The sequence below is a fragment of the Heterodontus francisci genome, chromosome 22 (genome assembly GCF_036365525.1).
Source record: "Heterodontus francisci isolate sHetFra1 chromosome 22, sHetFra1.hap1, whole genome shotgun sequence".
Classification (NCBI taxonomy): domain Eukaryota; kingdom Metazoa; phylum Chordata; class Chondrichthyes; order Heterodontiformes; family Heterodontidae; genus Heterodontus; species Heterodontus francisci.
The window spans coordinates 82,357,345-82,376,963 of NC_090392.1; the positions used below are offsets into that span (position 1 = coordinate 82,357,345).

The window sequence follows — 19,619 nt, forward strand, 5'->3', positions numbered from 1 at the left end:
TTAGAATAGTTAGGTGCTTGATGGCCGGCACAGACACGATGGGCTGAAGAGCCTGTTTCTGTGCTGTATACCTCTATGACTCTATCATCAGCAAACATCCCCACATCTGACTTATGATTGAAGGAAGGTCATTGATGAAGCAGCTGAAGATGGTTGGGCCTAGGACACTGCCCTGAGGAACTCCTGCAGTGATGTCCTGGAGCTCAGATGATTGGCCTCCAACAACCACAACCATCTTCCTTTGCACTAGGTATGACTCCAACCAGCAGAGAGGTTTACCCCGATTCCCAATGTCATCAATTTTGCTAGGGCTCCTTGATGCCATACTTGGTCAAATGCTGCCTTGATGTCAAGGGCAGCGACTCACACCTATGGAATTCAGCTTTCTTGTCCATGTTTGGACCAAGGCTGTAATGAGGTCAGGAGCTGAGTGGCCCTGGCAGAACCCAAACTGAGTGTCACTGAGTAAGTTATTGCGGAGCAAGTGCTGTTTGATAGCACTGTCTACGACCCCTTCTGTCACTTTGCTGATGATCGAAAGTAGACTGATGGGGCGCTAATTGGTTTGCTTGTATTTGTCCTGTATTTTGTAGACAGGACATACCTGGGCAATTTTCCACATTGTTGGGTAGATGCCAGTGCTGTAGCTGTACTGGAACAGCTTGGCCAGGGGCGCAGCTAGTTCTGGAGCACAGGTCTTCAGTGCTATTGCCGGAATATTGTCAGGGCCCATCGCCTTTGCAGTATCCAGTGCCTTCAGTCGTTTCTTAATATCATATGGAGTGAATCAGATTGGTTGAAGACTGGTATCTGTGATGCTGAGGACCTCAGGATGAAGCTGAGATGGATCATCCACTCGGCACTTCTGGCTGAAGAGGGATGCAAATGCTTCAGCCTTATCTTTCGCACTGATGTGCTGGGCTCCCCCATCATTGAGGATGGGAATATTTGTGGAGTCTCCTCCTCCTGACAGTTATTTAATTGTCCACCACCATTCATGACTGGATGTGGCAGGACTGCAGAGCTTAGATCTGATCTATTGGTTATGGGATCGCTTAGCTCTGTCTATCACATACTGTTTACGCAGTTTGGCACTCAGATAGTCCTGTGTTGTAGCTTCACCAGGTTGACACCTCATTCTGAGGTATGCCTGGTGCTGCTCCTGGCATGCCCTCCTGCACTCTTCATTGAACCAGGGTTGGTCCCCTGGCTTGATGGTAATGGTAGAGTGGGGGATATGCCGGGCCATGAGGTTACAGATTGTGGTTGAGTACAATTCTGCTGCTGCTGATGGCCCACATCGCCTCATGGATGCCCAGTTTTGCATTTCTAGATCTGTTCGAAATCTATCCCATTTAGCACGGTGGTCGTGCCACACAACACGATGGACGGTATCCTCAATGTGAAGGCCGGACTTCATCTCCACAAGGACTGTACGGTGGTCACTCCTACCAATACTGTCATGGACATGGAGATGCATCTGCGGCAGGCAGATTGGTGAGGACAAGGTTTCGTATGTTTTCTCTCATTGGTTCCCTCACCACTTATCGCAGACCCAGTTTAGCAGCTATGTCCTTCAGAACTCATCCAGCTCGGTCAGTAGTGGTGCTACCGAGCCACTCTAGGTGATGGACATTGAAGTCTCCCACCCAGAGTATATTCTGTGCCCTCGCCACCCTCAGTGCTTCTTCCAATTGCTGTTCAAAATGGAGAAGCACGGATTGTTCAGCTGAGGGAGGGCGGTAGGTGGTAATCAGTAGGAGGTTACCTTGCCCATGTTTGACTTGATGCCATGAGACTTCATGGGGTCCAGAGTCGATGTTGAGGACTCATAGGGCAAACCCCGCCTCAACTGTATACCACTATGCCGCCACCTCTGCTGGGTCTGTCCTGCTGGTTGGACAGGACATACTCGGGGATGGTGATGGCTGTGTCTGGGACATTGTCTGTAAGGTATGATTCCGTGAGTATGACTATGTCAGGCTGTTGCTTGATCAGTCTGTGGGACAGCTCTCCCAACTTTGGCACAAGCCCCCAGTATGGAGGACTTTGCAGGGTCAATAGGGTTTGCCCTTGATGTTTCCTGTGCCTAGGTTGACCACACGGTTATGGAGGGCAGAAGAGATGTGATAGGTGTTGTTAGTCAGTGTGTCATGTTGGTACTGTTGGATTGCCAGTTACTGAATTTCTGATTGTGACGATTGTCTTGTTGATTTAGGAGTTAAGCAGATAGTGAGCATGGTGGAGATTATCTGAATTCTGTGTGTACACTCCCCCAAATCATCACTGGTTGAAGCTTGGAATAAGGTCACCGGCCTCCCTAATGATGTCTGTCGTGTAACAAGAACAAATTAAAAAAAATAAATCATTCATAAAGTTAAAAGAAAGTAAATATGGTCAGTACTGGCTGTTTTACCCTATCCCTGATTTCAGTTTGTAGCAACTGTGTGCAGCTGGATCCAAGCACCATCTCTGGGATTGTGGTTGGAGATATCATTGCCACCATCTTTATCGCTGTGGCCATTTACTGTGTGACTTCTTCAAACAAGGGCAGAGGTTCCCAAGGTAGGACATTGCTTTGACTTTATTTTTTCTAATGATGTCTCATCCTCCACTGACAATGCTGACTCATGGCATCCACGGACATGAAAACCTTTATCTTCAATTACAAGAGAGTCCGATCCAATTTCTATTCCAGCAAGGGTCAACACAATAATGATCAGGAACAGGAAACCTGGCTGCGGTCTAACAAACTTGATTGAATTTTTCGAGGAGGTGACAAGACGTGTAGATGAGGGTGAAGCAGTTGATGTAATAGGGGAGGTGGTGTTTGAATTTAATTAATAAATCTGGAATTAAAAGCTAGTCTAATGATGGCCATGAAACCATTGTTGATTGTTGTAAAAACCCATCTGGTTCACTAATGTCCTTTAGGGAAGGAAATCTGCTGTCCTTACCTGGACTGGCCTACATGTGATTCCAGACCCACAGCAATGTGGTTGACTCTTACATGCCCTCTGAAATGGTCCAGCAAGCCACTCAGTTATATCTAACAGCTAAGAAGTCAATAAAAATTAATGAAATCAGACAGACGAGCCGGCATCGACCGAGGCACCGGAAATGACAACGGCAAACCCAGCCCTGTCGACCCTGCAAAGTCCTCCTTACTAACATCTGGGGGCTTGTGCCAAAGTTGGGAGAGCTGTCCCACAGATAAGTCGAGCAACAGCCTGACATAATCATACCCGTCCTCCCATCCTCCTCCTCTAACCTAATAATAAGACCCTTTTTACCCTCCTCCTCTAACCAAAAAGGACTGAGCAGGTAAGCTATTTACTGTTTTTGTTAATATCTATAGTTGTACTTAACTAAGGGGTAATTGAATAAAAGAAATGGCAGCCAGTGTAGTGTATTGCTCCTCCTGCAGAATGTTCGAGGTGAGGGAAACCTCCGGTGGCCCTGCCGACTTCACCTGCTGGAAGTGCATCCGTCTCCAGCTCCTATCAGACCGTGTTAGGGAATTGGAGCTGGAGCTGGATGAACTGAGGATCATTCGGGAAGCTGAGGGGTTGATAGATAGAAGCTACACGGAGGTCGTTACTCCACAAATCAAAGGCAGCTGGGTAACAGTTAGAGGTGGGAAGAGGTCAGTGCAGGGATCTCCTGTGGTCGTTCCCCTCAACAACAAGTATACAGTTTTAGATACTGTTGGGGGGGACGGCCTATCGGGGGCAGGCTGCAGTGACCGGGCCTCTGGCACGGGGTCCTGCACTGTGGCTCAGAAGGGAAGGAGGGAGAATGGGAGAGCACTAGTCATCGGGGACTCGATGGTGAGGAGTACGGACAGGCGGTTCTGTGGGCGCAGGCGAGACGCACGGATGGTTTGTTGCCTCCCTGGTGCCAGGGTCCGTGATGTTTGTGATCGCGTCTTCAGGATCCTTAAAGGGGAGGGGGAGCAGCCAGAGGTCGTGGTGCACATTGGCACCAACGACGTAGGAAGGAAGGGTGGCACAGATGTTAGAAGTGAGTTTAGGGAGTTAGGCTGGAAGCTGAAAGCTCGGACGGACAGAGTTGTTATCTCTGGTTTGTTGCCGGCGCCACGTGATAGTGAGGCTAGGAATAGGGAGAGAGCACAGCTGAACACGTGGCTGCAGGAATGGTGTAGGAGGGAGGGCTTCCAGTTCTTGGATAATTGGACTGCATTCTGGGGAAGATGGGACCTGTTCAAACAGGACGGGCTGCATCTGAACCAGAGGGGCACCAATATCCTGGGAGGGAGGTTTGCTAGTACTGTTCGGGAGGGTTTAAACTAGTTTGGGAGGGGGATGGGAACCGGACTTGTAATCCAGGGACCAGTGGGTCCACTCAGAAAGACAAAGAGTGTAGTGAGGTATTGGGGAAGGTAGCACTGTCGCAGAGGACAGATGGGCACGGAGAAGGGTTAAAGTGCGTATACTTCAACGCAAGAAGCATCAGGAATAAGGTGAGTGAATTGAAGGCGTGGATGGGCACTTGGGACTACGATGTTGTGGCCATCACTGAAACGTGGATAGGTGAGGGGGAGGAATGGTTTTTGGAGGTACCTGGTTATAGATGTTTTCATAAGATTAGGAATGGTGGTAAAAGAGGTGGGGGGGTGGCATTGTTAGTTAGAAATAGTGTAACAACTGCTGAAAGAATTTTCGAGGAGGATCTGCCGACTGAGGCACTGTGGGTTGAGGTCAGGAACAGGAAAGGAGCAGTCACCTTGATGGGAGTTTTCTATAGGCCCCCCAATAGCAGCAGGGAGGTGGAAGAGCAGATTGGGAAACAGATTTTGGAAAGGAGCAGAAGTCACAGGGTAGTAATTATGGGGGATTTCAACTTCCCAAATATTGATTGGCAACTCTTTAGATCGAATAGTTTGGATGGGGTAGTGTTTGTGCAGTATGTCCAGGAAGCTTTTCTGACTCAGTATGTAGACTGCCCGACCAGAGGGGAGGCAATATTGGATTTGGTACTAGGTAATGAACCAGGGCAAGTGATAGAGCTGTTGGTGGGCGAGAACTTTGGAGATAGTGATCACAATTCTGTAGCATTCACTGTGGTAATGGAGAGGGATAGGTATGTGCAACAGGGCAAGGTTTACAATTGGGGGAAGGGTAGATATGATGCTGTCAGGCAGGAACTGAGGAGCATAAGTTGGGAGCATATGCTGGCAGGGAAGGGCACGGTCGAAATGTGGAACTTTTTCAAGGAGCAGATAGTAGGGGCCATTGATAAGCATGTCCCTGTCAGACAGGGAAGGGATGGTCATGTGAGGGAACCGTGGTTGACAAGAGAGGTTGAGAGTCTTGTTAGGAAGAAGAAGGATGCGTATATAAAGTTGAGGAAAAAGGGCACAGGCATAGCTCTGGAGGGATACAAGATGGCCAGGAAGGATCTGAAGAAAGGGATTAGGAGAGCTAAGAGAGGGCATGAAAAATGCTTGGCGGGTAGGATAAAAGAAAACCCCAAGGCCTTTTACGCGTATGTCAGAAATATGAGGATGACTAGGGGGACCGTAGGTCCGGTCAAGGACAATAGCGGGAGACTGTGTGTTGAGCCGGAAGAGATAAGTGAGGTTTTGAATGAGTACTTCTCTTCGGTATTTACAAATGAGAAGGGGTGTATTACTGAAGAGGACGGTGGGAAGCAGACTGGTAAGCTCGAGGAAGTGCTCGTTAGGAGGGAAGATGTGTTGGGGTTTTTGAATAACTTGAAGATAGACAAGTCTCCCGGGCCTGACGGGGTATATCCAAGGATGTTATGGGAAGCAAGGGATGAAATTGCAGAGCCGCTGGCAATGATCTTTTCATCTTCTCTGCTGACGGGGGTGGTACCAGGTGATTGGAGGGTGGCGAATGTTGTGCCCCTGTTCAAGAAAGGGAATAGGAACAACCCTGGGAATTACAGGCCAGTTAGTCTTACTTCGGTGGTAGGCAAGTTGATGGAAAAGGTGCTGAGGGATAGGATTTCTGAGCATCTGGAAAGACACTGCTTGATTCGGGACAGTCAGCACGTTTTTGTGAGGGGTAGGTCTTGCCTCACAAGCCTGATTGAATTCTTTGAGCAGGTGACCAAGCAAGTGGATGAGGGTAAACCAGTGGATGTGGTGTACATGGATTTTAGTAAGGCATTTGATAAGGTCCCCCATGGTAGACTTATGGAGAAAGTCAGGAGGCATGGGATAGTGGGGAATGTGGCCAGTTGGATTAAGAATTGGCTAACTGATAGAAGGCAGAGAGTGGTCTTAGATGGTAAATACTCAGCCTGGAGCCCAGTTACCAGTGGCGTGCCGCAGGGATCAGTTCTGGGTCCTCTCCTGTTTGTGATTTTTATTAACGACTTGGATGAGGAAGTCGAAGGGTGGGTCAGTAAATTTGCAGATGATACAAAGGTTGGTGGAGTTGTGGATACCGAGGAGGGCTATTGTCGTCTGCAAAGGGACTTGGATAGGTTGCAGTGCTGGGCTGAAAAGTGGCAGATGGAGTTTAACCCTGAAAAGTGTGAGGTCGTCCATTTTGGAAGGACAAACATGAATGCAAAATACTGGGTTAACGGTAGGGTTCTTGGGCATGTGGAGGAGCAGAGAGACCTTGGGGTCTATGTGCATAGATCATTGAAAGTTGCAAGTCAAGTGGATAGGGCTGTGAAGAAGGCATATGGGGTGTTAGCGTTCATTAGCAGAGGGATTGAATTTAAGAGCCGTGAGGTGATGATGCAGCTGTACAGGACCTTGGTAAGGCCTCATTTGGAGTACTGTGTGCAGTTCTGGTCGCCTCATTTTAGGAAGGATGTGGAAGCCTTGGAGAGGGTGCAGAGGAGATTTACCAGGATGTTGCCTGGAATGGAGAATAAGTCTTACGAGGAAAGGCTGAACATTCTAGGCCTCTTCTCATTAGAAAGGAGAAGGATGAGGGGTGACATGATAGAGGTTTATAAGATGATCAGGGGAATAGATAGGGTAGACAGTCAGAAACTTTTTCCCCGGGTGGAGCAAAGCGTTACAAGGGGTCATAAATTTAAGGTGAAGGGTGGGAGATATAAGGGGGATGTCAGGGGAAGGTTCTTTACCCAGAGAGTGGTCGAGGCATGGAATGCCTTGCCCGGGGAAGTTGTTGAGTCAGAAACTTTAGGGACTTTCAAAAGGCTTTTGGATAGGTATATGGATAAAGGAGAATGATGGGGTATAGATTAAATTGTCCTTGACAGAGGACAAAGGATCGGCACAACATTGTGGGCCGAAGGGCCTGTTCTGTGCTGTATGTTCTATGTTCTATGTTCTATGTACCCACGGAATCATACCTTACAGACAATGTCCCAGACACCACCATCACTATCCCTGGGTATGTCCTGTCCCACTGGCAGGACAGACCCAGCAGAGGTGGCAGCATAGTGATATACAGTAGGGAGGGAGTTGCCCTGGGAGTCCTCAATATCGACTCCGGACCCCATGAAGTCTCATGGCATCAGGTCAAACATGGGCAAGGAAACCTCCTGCTGATTACCACCTACCACCCTCCCTCAGCTGATGAGTCAGTACTCCTCCATGTTGAACAGCACTTGAAGGAAGCACTGAGGGTGGCAAAGGCATAAAATGTACTTTGGGTGGGGGACTTCAATGTCCATCACCAAGAGTGGCTCGGTAGCACCACTACTGACCGAGCTGGCCGAGTCCTAAAGGACATAGCTACTAGACTGGGTCTGCAGCAGGTGGTGAGGGAACCAATAAGAGAGGAAAACATACTTGACCTCGTCCTCACCAATCTGCCTGCCGCAGATGCATCTGTCCATGACAGTATTGGTAGGAGCAACCACCGCACAGTCCTTGTGGAGACGAAGTCCCGCCTTCCATTGAGGATACTGTCCATGATGTTGTGTGGCACTACCACTAAATGGGATAGATTTCGAACATATCTAGCAATGCAAAACCGGGCATCCATGAGGTGCTGTGGGCCATCAGCAGCAGCAGAATTGTACTCAACCACAATCTGTAACCCCATGGCCTGGCATATCCCCCACTCTACCATTACCATCAAGCCAGGAGACCAACCCTGGTTCAATGAAGAGTGCAGGAGGGCATGCTAGGAGTAACACCAGGCATACCTCAAAATGTGGTGTCAACCTGATGAAGCTACAATCCAGGACTATCTGCGTGCTAAACTGCATTAGCAGCATGCAATAGACAGAGCTAAGCGATCCCATAACCAACGGATCAGATCTAAGCTCTGCAGTCCTGCCACATCCAGCCGTGAATGGTGGTGGACAATTAAACAACTAACTGGAGGAGGTGGCTCCACAAATATCCCCATCCTCAGTGCAAAAGATAAGGCTGAAGCATTTGCAACAATCTTCAGCCAGAAGTGCCGAGTTGATGATCCATCTCGGCCTCCTCCTGAAGTCCCCAGCATTACAGATGCCAGACTTCAGTCAATTTGATTCACTCCGTGTGATATCAAGAAACGACTGAAGGCACTGGATACTGCAAAGGCTATGGGCCCTGACAATATTCCGGCAATAGTACTGAGGATCTGTGCTCCAGAACTTGCTGCACCCCTGGCCTCGCTGTTCCAGTACAGCTACAACACTGGCATCTACCCAACAATGTGGAAAGTTGCCCAGGTATGTCCTGTACACAGAAAACAGGACAAGTCCAACCCGGCCAATTACCGCCCCATCAGTCTACTCTCAATCATCAGTAAAGTGATGGAAGGTGTCATCAACAGTGCCATCAAGCAGCATTTGCTTAGCAATAACCTGCTCAGTGACGCTCAGTTTGGGTTCCGCCAGGGCCACTCAGCTCCTGACCTCATTACAGCTTTGGTTCAAACATGGACAAAAGAGCTGAACTCAAGAGATAAGAGCGACTGCCCTTGACATCAAGGCAGTCTTTGACCGAGTATGGCATCAAGGAGCCCGAGCAAAACTGAGGTCAATGGGAATCAGGGGGAAACCCTCCGCTGGCTGGAGTCATACCTAGCACCAAAGGAAAATGGTTGTGGTTGTTGGAGGTCAATCATCTGAGCTCCAGGACATCACTGCAGGAGTTCCTCAGGGTAGTGTCCTAGGCCCAACCATCTTCAGCTACTTCATCAATAACCTTCCTTCAATCATAAGGTTAGAAGTGGGGATGTGCACTGATGACTGCACAATGTTCAGCACCATTCGTGACTCCTCAGATACTGAAGCAGTCCTTGTAGAAATGCAGCAAGACTTGGACAATATCCAGGCTTGGGCTGAAAAGTGGCAAGTGACATTTCCACCTCACAAGTGCCGGGCAATGACCATCTCCAACAAGAGAGAACCTAACCATCTCCCCTTGACATTCAATGGCATTACCATCGCTGATTCCCCCACTAGCAACATCCTAGGGGCTACCATTGACCAGGAACTGAACTGGAGTAGCCATATAAATACCGTGGCTACAAGAGCAGGTCAGAGGCTAGGAATCCTGATACAAGTAACTCACCTCCTGCCTTCCCAAAGCCTATCTACCATCTACAAGGCACAAGTCAGGAGTGTGATGGAATACTCTCCACTTGCCTGGATGTGTGCAGCTCCAACAACACTCAAGAAGCTCAACACCATCCAGGACAAAGCAGCCCGCTTGATTGGCACCCCATCCACAAACATTCACTCCCTCCACCACCAACGCACAGTGACAGCAGTGTGTACCATCTACAAGATGCACTACAGTAACACACCAAGGCTCCTTAGACAGCACCTTCCAAACCCGCGACCTCTACCAACTAGAAGGACAAGGACAGCAAATGCATGGGAACACCACCACCTGCAAGTTCCCCTCCAAGTTACACACCATCCTGACTTGGAACTATATCGCCGTTCCTTCACTGTCGCTGGGTCAAAATACTGGAACTCCCTTCCTAACAGCAATGTGGGTGTACCTACCCCACATGGACTGCAGCGGTTCAAGAAGGCAGCTCACCACCACTCTCTCAAGGGCAATTAGGGATGGGCAATAAATGTTGGCCTGGCCAGCAATGCCCACATCCCATGAATGAATTTTTCAAAAACTACATGGACTTCAGTAAAGCTTTTTATAAGGTCCCACATGGGAGAGTCCATGGGATCTAGGGCAATTTGGCAAATTGGATCCAAAATTAGTTTCGTGGCAGGAGGAAGAGGGTAATGGTCGAGGGTTGTTTTTGCGAGTGGAAGCCTGTGACCAGTGGTGGACCACAAGGATTGGTGCTGGGACCCTTGCTGTTTGTAGTGTACATTATGATTTAGATGTGGGAGACTAGAAGGTCAAGGACAGCAAATGCGTGGGAACACCACCACCTGCAAGTTCCCCTCCAAGTCACACACCAACCTGACTTGGAACTATATAGGTGGTTTGATCAGTAAGTTCGCAGAAGACACAAAAATTGGTGGTGTTGTAAATAGTGAGGAGGAAAGCCTTAGATTACAGGACGATATAGATGGGCTGGTAAAATGGGCGGAGCAGTGGCAAATGGAATTTAATCCTGAGAAGTGTGAGGTGATGCATTTTGGGAGGACTAACAAGGTAAGGGAATATACAGTGCATGGTAGGACCCTAGGAAGTTCAGAGGGTCAGAAGTACTGAAGGCAGCAGCACAGGTAGATAAGGTGGTTAGGAAGGCATATGGGATACTTGCCTTTATTTGCCGAGGCATAGAATATAAGAGCAGGGAGGTTATGATGGAGCTGTATAAAACACTAGTTAGGCCACAGCTGGAGTACTGTGTATAGTTCTGGTCACCACACTATAGGAAGGATGTGATTGCACTGGAGAGGGTGCAGAGGAGATTCACCAGGATGTTGCCTGGGCTGGAGCATTTCAGCTATGAAGAGAGACTGAAAAGGCTAGGGTTGTTTTCCTTAGAGCAGAGAAGGCTGAGGGGGGACCTGATTGAGGTATACAAAATTGAGGGACATTGATAGGTTAGATCGGAAGAAACTATTTTCCCTTAGTGGAGGGGTCAATAACCAGGGGGCATGGATTTAAGGTAAGGGGCAGGAAGTTTAGAGGGGATTTGAGGAAAAAAAATTTCACCCACAAGATGGTTGGAATCTGGAACACACTGCCTGAAGTGGTGGTAGAGGCAGGAACCCTCACAACATTTAAGAAGTATTTAGATGAGCACTTGAAACGCCAGAGCATACAAGGCTATGGGCCAAGTGTTGGAAAATGGGATTAGAATAGATAGGCTTGATGGCTGGCGTGGACACGATGGGCCGAAGGGCTTGTTTCTGTGCTGTATAACTCTATAACTCTTCTCAAGCCCAGACACACTGAGACAAATTGCAGAATCAATCTGCAGTCTGGCTGAGACCAGCAACCCCTGCAGGAAGAGAATGGAATCTGGATGTTCTCATATTGACTGGCTCAACTGAACCATTGGAGAGCAGAGAGGAACAGGAGGAGGCCATTCAGCCCCTCGAGCCTCTTGCAGAGGAGCAGGAGGTGGCCATTCAGCCCCTCTACCCTGTTACACAGGAGCAGGAGGAGGCCATCAGCCCCTCTACCCTGTTACACAGGAGCAGGAGGAGGCCTTTCAGCCCCTCTATCCTGTTACACAGGAACAGGAGGAGGCCATTCAGCCCCTCGAGTCTGTCACACAAGAACAGGAGGAGGCCATTCAGCCCCTCTCGAGGCTGTTGCACAGGAACAGGAGGACGCCATTCAGCCCCTCGAGTCTGTCACACAAGAACAGGAGGAGGCCATTCAGCCCCTCTTGAGCCTATTACACAGGAACAGGAGGAGGCGATTCAGTCCCTCTCAAGCCTGTTACACAGGAGCAGGAGGAGGCCATTCAGCCCCTCTACCCTGTTACACAGGAGCAGGAGGAGGCCATTCAGCCCCTCTACCCTGTTACACAGGAACAGGAGGAGGCCATTCAGCCCCTCGAGTCTGTCACACAAGAACAGGAGGAGGCCATTCAGCCCTTCGAGTCCGTCACACAAGAACAGGAGGAGGCCATTCAGCCCCTCTTGAGCCTGTTACACAGGAACAGGAGGCCATTCAGCCCCTCGAGTCTGTCACACAAGAACAGGAGGAGGCCATTCAGCCTCTCTACCCTGTTACACAGGAGCAGGAGGAGGCCATTCAGCCCCTCTACCCTGTTACACAGGAACAGGAGGAGGCCATTCACCCCATCGAGTCTGTCACACAAGAACAGGAAGAGGACATTCAGCCCCTCCCGAGCCTGTTACACAGGAACAGGAGGAGGCCATTCAGCCCCTCTACCCTGTTACACAGGAGCAGGAGGAGGCCATTCAGCCCCTCTACCCTGTTACACAGGAGCAGGAGGAGGCCATTCAGCCCCTCTACCCTGTTACACAGGAACAGGAGGAGGCCATTCAGCCCCTCGAGTCTGACACACAAGAACAGGAGGATGCCATTCAGCCCCTCTCGAGCCTGTTACACAGGAACAGGAGGAGGCCATTCAGCCCCTCGAGTCTGTCACACAAAAACAGGAGGAGGCCATTCAGCCCCTCTCGAGCCTGTTACACAAGAACAGGAGGAGGTCATTCATCCCCTCAAGTCTGTCACACAAGAACAGGAGGCCATTCAGCCCCTCTTGAGCCTGTTACACAGGAACAGGAGGAGGCCATTCAGCCCCTCGAGTCTGTCACACAAGAACAGGAGGAGGCCATTCAGCCCTTCTCGAGCCTGTTACACAGGAACAGGAGGAGGCCATTCATCCCCTCGAGTCTGTCACACAAGAACAGGAGGAGGCCATTCAGCCCCTCTCAAGCCTGTTACACAGGAGCAGGAGGAGGTCATTCAGCCATTTTCCCACCTTTCTCCATATCTCTGATACCCATTACCCAACAAAAATCCATCAATCTCAGTCTTGAAAACCTCAATTGACAGCTTTTTGGGGAGAGGATTTCCATTCCCCTTTGTGTGAAGAAGTGTTTCTTGACATCACCCCTGAACGGCCTGTCTCTAATTTTAGGGTTCTGCCCCCTTGTTCTGGACTCCCCAAACCAGAGGAAATACTTTCTCTCTATCGATCCTATCAAATCCTTTCAAGATTTTTAACACTTCAATTAGATCAGCCTTTAACCTTCTAAATTTGAGGGAGTACAAGCCTAGTCTAGTATATATCAACCCTTTAAACCCTGCTATCATTCTGGTGAATCTGTGCTCTTCCCTCTCCACGGCCAACATATCCTTCCTGAGGTGTGGGGCCTAGAACTGAAGACAGTTACTCCGATGGGGGTCTGACCAGAGCTTTAAATAATTAGTAACATCACTGCCACCCATTTATATTCCAGCCCACTTTGAGAAAAAGGTTAACATTTCATTAGCCTTATTTTACTGCTCTTTCAAATGATTCTGCAGTGAATTAACCCCCTCACCCTTGACTCTGAAACATCAAAACTTTTAACCCTTTCAAGTGTAAGGAGGTTCTGGGATATGTGCTGAGTTATGGCAGTGTTTCTGCCTCAGAACATTCATGTTTGTTATACCTTGTATTTTTCTAGCTTTGGAGAGAGAGAGCCTTGTTCCTCATGATCATAATGATGTGTATCAGGTAAGGACAGTCAACAGTGACACCATCATTGACTAAATCTAAGGCTTGTGCCAAGTGATTAAAGCATCACACATTGCACGCCTGAAGTCTCGTCCCCTCTGCACAATGCCCTCGAGGTGGCTGTGGTGGGGAAGAGACGGTTGCCCACCTCCTTCTGGAATGTGTCTTTGCAAAGCAGGTGTGGAAAGAGATGCAGTGGTTTTTGTCGAGGTTCATCCCAAACAGCTCTGTAACACAGGAGTCTGTGCTCTACGGGCTGTTCCCAGGGACGCACACCGAGACAAACATCAACTGCTGCTGGAGGACTGTCAATTCAGTGAAAGATGCCCTTTGGTCTGCCCGAAACTTGCTGGTCTTCCAGTGCAAAGAGTTGTCCACGACCGAGTGTTGCAGTCTGGCACATTCCAAGGTCCAGGACTACGTGCTGAGGGACGCACTAAAGCTTGGGGCAGCCGCAGCAAAGGCTCAATGGGGAAAGACCACTGTGTAAGGTCCCCCCCACCAAGCTGGACTGAGGGGCTGGATCCATGGGAAACCCCTCGAACTGTATCGGGAAAATTTTCGTTTGCTGTAAAATGTATATGGCATGAGAAATGAAATGGAAGGGTTGTGAGGCAACTCACTCCTGTATTAAGGACCTCTCTTTGTAATTTTTGACTTGGTGCTGTTTGGAACTGCTTTGTCATGTATTTTTTTTACAGCTTTTTATGAATAAAGTATATTTTGGAAATAAAAAAAAACACACTGACTGAGAAGTTACAATTCAGGATAATCCCTGAATTCCCCTGACTTCCTCTTCCCAAACAGTTTGAGTTTTGTCTCTGATTGAACTGCAATCCTCATAGCACCAGCTCTGACACAACATTGCGGGGCCAATTTGGGAAGCAGTTGATGGTGAAAGCTGCAGGATATAACCAGACCTGTGCCAATGGACCAATTCAGGTTTATTCCTCCATTGGACACATGTTGCTGGGAACCTGTCACCACAATGGCTGCTGAAAGTTGAGTTGTAGGTAACGAGGTGGCTTCAGTATGGTGCAGTCGATGTATCGATGTGCCAACTCCGCCAAACAACAACAGCTGAGCTGATGGCTGAGAAGATAAAGGTTGTGTCAGAGGATCCTAGGCTTTGGTGCCTTGGTAACGGGGAGGTAAATTCATATAAATCACAATGATCTGTCTGAGTGATTGAGCTCCTAATGCTGCAGGAAGCAAGCACAAGATATATAAGAGATTGGAAATACTTGCTCTCTATTGAAATTTTCCACCTCAGCCACCAACCTCCAATCAGAATTCAGCTTTGGAAAGGCAGGCGTAATGCCAATGGAGCCAATCACTGACAAGCCTGATGGATAACGCCAGCTGATTGGCTTTCCCAAAACTGTGGACCCAAAACAATGCCTCCACGTGAAAGTAGAGTAAAACTTTAATTCCCTCCTAAATTAGGCAGCTTTCTCATGGAAATCATTTAAATATCTTTTAAACGAGTGGGCTAAGGTTTCACAGTTAATGGATTCCACACAGGTTTGACAGGGCCCTGCTTCCAGGCCCTCTACAATGTTGTCTTTCAATAGCCAGTGTGAGATGAATATGGGAGGCCCAGAGTGACCATCCTTCCCCAGGGCACTTTCCCCACTTGGTGTCACACTCCTGGAATGGATGAGACACAAAGGTCACTGTGAGGAGAGCAAGGCTGAACAAGGACAGTGCTTCTGCGATCTAGCACCCTGGGCTCTAGAACCCTGGCCTCCAGCACCCTGGGATCTAGCACCCTGGGCTCTAGAACCCTGGCCTCCAGCACCCTGGGATCTAGCACCCTGGGCTCTAGCACCCTGGGATCTAGCACCCTGGGCTCCAGCACCCTGGGATCTAGCACCCTGGGCTCTAGAACCCTGGCCTCCAGCACCCTGCGATCTAGCACCCTGGGCTCTAGCACCCTGGGCTCCAGCACCCTGGGATCTAGCACCCTGGGCTCCAGCACCCTGGGATCTAGCACCCTGGGCTCTAGCACCCTGGGATCTAGCACCCTGGGCTCTAGCACCCTGGGCTCCAGCACCCTGGGCTCCAGCACCCTGGGATCTAGCACCATGGGCTCCAGCACCCTGCGCTCCAGCACCCTGGGATCTAGCACCCTGGGCTCCAGCACCCTGTGATCTAGCACCCTGTGATCTAGCACCCTGGCCTCCAGCACCCTGGCATCCAGCACCCTGGGATCTAGCACCCTTGGCTCCAGCACCCTCTGATCTAGCACCCTTTGATCCAGCACCCTGGGATCTAGCACCCTGGCCTCCAGCACCCTGGGCTCTAGCACCCTGTAATCTAGCACCCTGTGATCTAGCACCCTGGCCTCTAGCACCCTGTAATCTAGCACCCTGTGATCTAGCACCCTGGGCTCTAGCACCCTGGGCTCCAGCACCCTGGGATCTAGCACCCTGGGCGCCAGCACCCTGTGATCTAGCACCCTATGATCTAGCACCCTGGCCTCCAGCACCCTGGGCTCTAGCACCCTGTAATCTAGCACCCTGTGATCTAGCACCCTGGCCTCTAGCACCCTGGGCTCTAGCACCCTGGGCTCTAGCACCCTGGGCTCCAGCACCCTGGGATCTAGCACCCTGGGCTCCAGCACCCTGTGATCTAGCACCCTATGATCTAGCACCCTGGCCTCCAGCACCCTGGGATCTAGCACCCTGGGCTCCAGCACCCTCTGATCTAGCACCCTGTGATCCAGCACCCTGGGATCTAGCACCCTGGCCTCCAGCACCCTGGGCTCTAGCACCCTGTAATCTAGCACCCTGTGATCTAGCACCCTGGCCTCTAGCACCCTGGGCTCTAGTACCCCGTGATCTAGCACCCTGGGCTCTAGCACCCTGGGCTCCAGCACCCTGTGATCTAGCACCCTGGGCTCCAGCACCCTGGGATCTAGCACCCTGTGATCTAGCACCCTGGCCTCTAGCACCCTGGGCTCTAGTACCCTGTGATCTAGCACCCTGTGATCTAGCAACCTGGGATCTAACACCCTGGCCTCCAGCACCCTGTGATCTAGCACCCTGGGCTCCAGCACCCTGTGATCTAGCACCCTGGCCTCCAGCACCCTGGGCTCTAGCACTCTGTGATCTAGCACTCTGGCCTCTAGCACCCTGGGCTCTAGTACCCTGTGATCTAGCACCCTGGGCTCTAGCACCCTGAGCTCCAGCTCCCTGTGATCTAGCACCCTGTGATCTAGCACCCTGGGATCTAGCACCCTGGCCTCCAGCACCCTGTGATTTAGCACCCTGGGCTCTAGCACCCTGTAATCTAGCACCCTGTGATCTAGCACCCTGGCCTCCAGCACCCTGGGCTCTAGCACCCTGTGATCTAGCACCCTGGGCTCCAGCACCCTGTGATCCAGCACCCTGTGATCTAGCAACCTGGCCTCCAGCACCCTGTGATCTAGCACCCTGGGCTCCATCACCCTGTGATCTAGCACCCTGTGATCTGGCACCCTGGGCTCCATCACCCTGTGATCTAGCACCCTGTGATCTAGCACCCTGGGATCTAGCACCCTGTGATCTAGCACCCTGGGCTCCAGCACCCTGTTGTCTAGCACCCTGTGATCTATCACCCTGGCCTCCAGCACCCTGGGATCTAGCACCCTGGCCTCCAGCACCCTGTGATCTAGCACCCTGGCCTCCAGCACCCTGGGCTCCAGCACCCTGTGATCTAACACCCTCGGGTCTACTCTGGGATCCAGCACCCTGGGGTCACTGCAGAGGAAGAGATTTATAAAACTGGATATAACTGATGTGAGAGCTGACTGGAATGAAGGCAGTAAATAATCCTTTACATTTTCTTTGAATAATGAATTATAAAGCTGTCTTTTGCTCCTTTTTTTCAGGATCTTGGGAAGCGGAGAGGAAGCTGTGAATACAGCGAGCTCGGCCCCCGTCTGAAAATATAAATACACAAATGCCAGGGACTTTTGGCCAGGCAGCATCAGTTATCTCCTCGTTCACTGCTTGCTTTGCTGTTAAATGATTTTTGTGACCTTTGGCTGTGGTTGTTGAATTTGCTTCAGATCAACACAGTTACACTGACATGTTCAAATCTCTGCCTTATCACATACACCTGACATCACATGGCACAATCTCAGTTATGAACGTGTTGATGGTTTGCTCAGAAATTCTGCCTGCTATAATTTTAATGGGGACATTTTGTGGATTAACAATTCTCTAGGCTAATATTGCGCTGTGTGGTTTCAGTGCATCAGTGTGTTTAATATCAGTGTGTTTAATATCAGTGTGCTTAATTACAGCTGTTCAGTGTTTTCAAGCAAGTGTAGAATGTTAGTGGGGAGAGAGGGTGGGAAGGTTCTGGGGGTGTGGGGGAGTGAGAGACGGGGGTAGGTTCTGGGGGAGGGGTGGGTGGGGGAGTGAGAGACGGGGGTAGGTTCTGGGGGAGGGGTGGGTGGGGGAGTGAGAGACGGGGGTAGGTTCTGGGGAAGGGGTGGGTGAGGGAGTGAGAGACGGGGGTAGGTTCTGGGGGAGGGGTGGGTGGGGGAGTGAGAGACGGGGGTAGGTTCTGGGGGAGGGGTGGGTGGGGGAGTGAGAGACGGGGGTAGGTTCTGGGGGAGGGGTGGGCGGGGGAGTGAGAGACGGGGGTAGGTTCTGGGGGACGGGTGGGCGGGGGAGTGAGAGACGGGGGTAGGTTCTGGGGGACGGGTGGGCGGGGGAGTGAGAGACGGGGGTAGGTTCTGGGGGAGGGGTGGGTGGGGGAGTGAGAGACGGGGGTAGGTTCTGGGGGACGGGTGGGCGGGGGAGTGAGAGACGGGGGTAGGTTCTGGGGGAGGGGTGGGCAGGGGAGTGAGAGACGGGGGTAGGTTCTGGGGGAGGGGTGGGCGGGGGAGTGAGAGACGGGGGTAGGTTCTGGGGGAGGGGTGGGTGGGGGAGTGAGAGACGGGGGTAGGTTCTGGGGGAGGGGTGGGCGGGGGAGTGAGAGACGGGGGTAGGTTCTGGGGGAGGTGAAGTGAGGAGATGGGGGGAGACAGGGAGATGGTGGGGGAGGGGAAGGATTCTGGGGGAACACCAGGGCATAATCCTACCAAATGTTACAACCCAGGAGCTGGTTTCAGTTTTGCAAGATCCATTTCTTTCATGAAGAACTGCAAACCTTTTTTTTCTGTATCCAGAACAGCTTTTTAATTCATGCTTTAAGTAAGTGTTGCTCTGTGTTACTGACTCGATTCCTTGCTACTCTGGCAGCTCTGTCCAATGTATTATTATGTTCAACTCATTCTTCCTGATTATGACTTGTATTTTCCTCCTTAATGAATTAACCAGAAAACAGACCTGTTTCCCCGATCTGAATTTAGAATGAATTTTAAATTTTGCTTCTAAAAATTGTTTTGCATTTTTGAGTGTTTAAAATGCTGTGAGGAGTGGAAAATGTAGAATTAAACGGCCTATTTAGCTTAAACTGTCAGTACAAATCTAGACAAATAATTTGTACATATGTGGAATACAATCCCACAATCAGTATTCCCCAGAAGGGAAGTGTGTGTGTATCAGGATCCGTGCAGACAGACAGGATTATGGAGTTTATTTCACATGGGTTAATGCCACATAAACAACTGGGAGGGGTTGGGAAATGCACAGGACCTGATGTCAGGAACTCTCCTTCACATAAAGGGTGAGAAATGCCTGGAGTGGGGAGTCAGGAGGTGGAGGCAGTAATTCCTGAGTCTCCGGGAGGCTGTTAGATGAGGCCCTTTGGTTCTAGACAAGAATAAATCAGAGGGGTTGAATTTACCCTCCTGTTCCCCGCCCTCCCGCTACACATGCTCCCATTCCACATACAAGCCCGTTACACACCCATTACCATCCCATTACACACCCACCCATTACATCCTCCTGTTACACATCCTCACTGAAGTCAATAGGAAGAATAATCAGGAAATGTCTAATGGACAGGTGTGTAACAAGAGGGTGTGTAATAGGCGGGTGTGCAACAGGCAAGTGTGCAACGAGTGAGTGTGCAACGAGTGCGTGTGCAACCACGACTGATCCAATGGCACCTGATTTACTTTATCAGGAT

The 19,619-nt window shown here is 50.3% G+C and overlaps 1 protein-coding gene across 8 annotated transcripts in view; it reads left to right on the forward strand.

Moving 5' to 3' along the window:
• LOC137381500 (T-cell surface glycoprotein CD3 delta chain-like) overlaps positions 1 to 19,619 on the forward strand; it is a 145,119-nt gene that overhangs the window by 8,540 nt on the left and 116,960 nt on the right. For 3 of the 8 annotated variants that reach the window (XM_068054186.1, XM_068054184.1, XM_068054191.1), the window contains 3 exons: positions 2,434 to 2,565; positions 13,501 to 13,550; positions 17,425 to 17,886. The exons of 4 other annotated variants lie outside the window; for them this stretch is intronic. In XM_068054186.1, coding sequence (XP_067910287.1) covers positions 2,434 to 2,565; positions 13,501 to 13,550; positions 17,425 to 17,487 — 245 coding nt within the window. In that variant the 3' untranslated portion in view covers positions 17,488 to 17,886. Of the gene's footprint in view, positions 1 to 2,433; positions 2,566 to 13,500; positions 13,551 to 17,424; positions 17,887 to 19,619 lie in introns of those variants that run through there. One more of the 8 variants, XM_068054192.1, reaches the window with a different exon arrangement.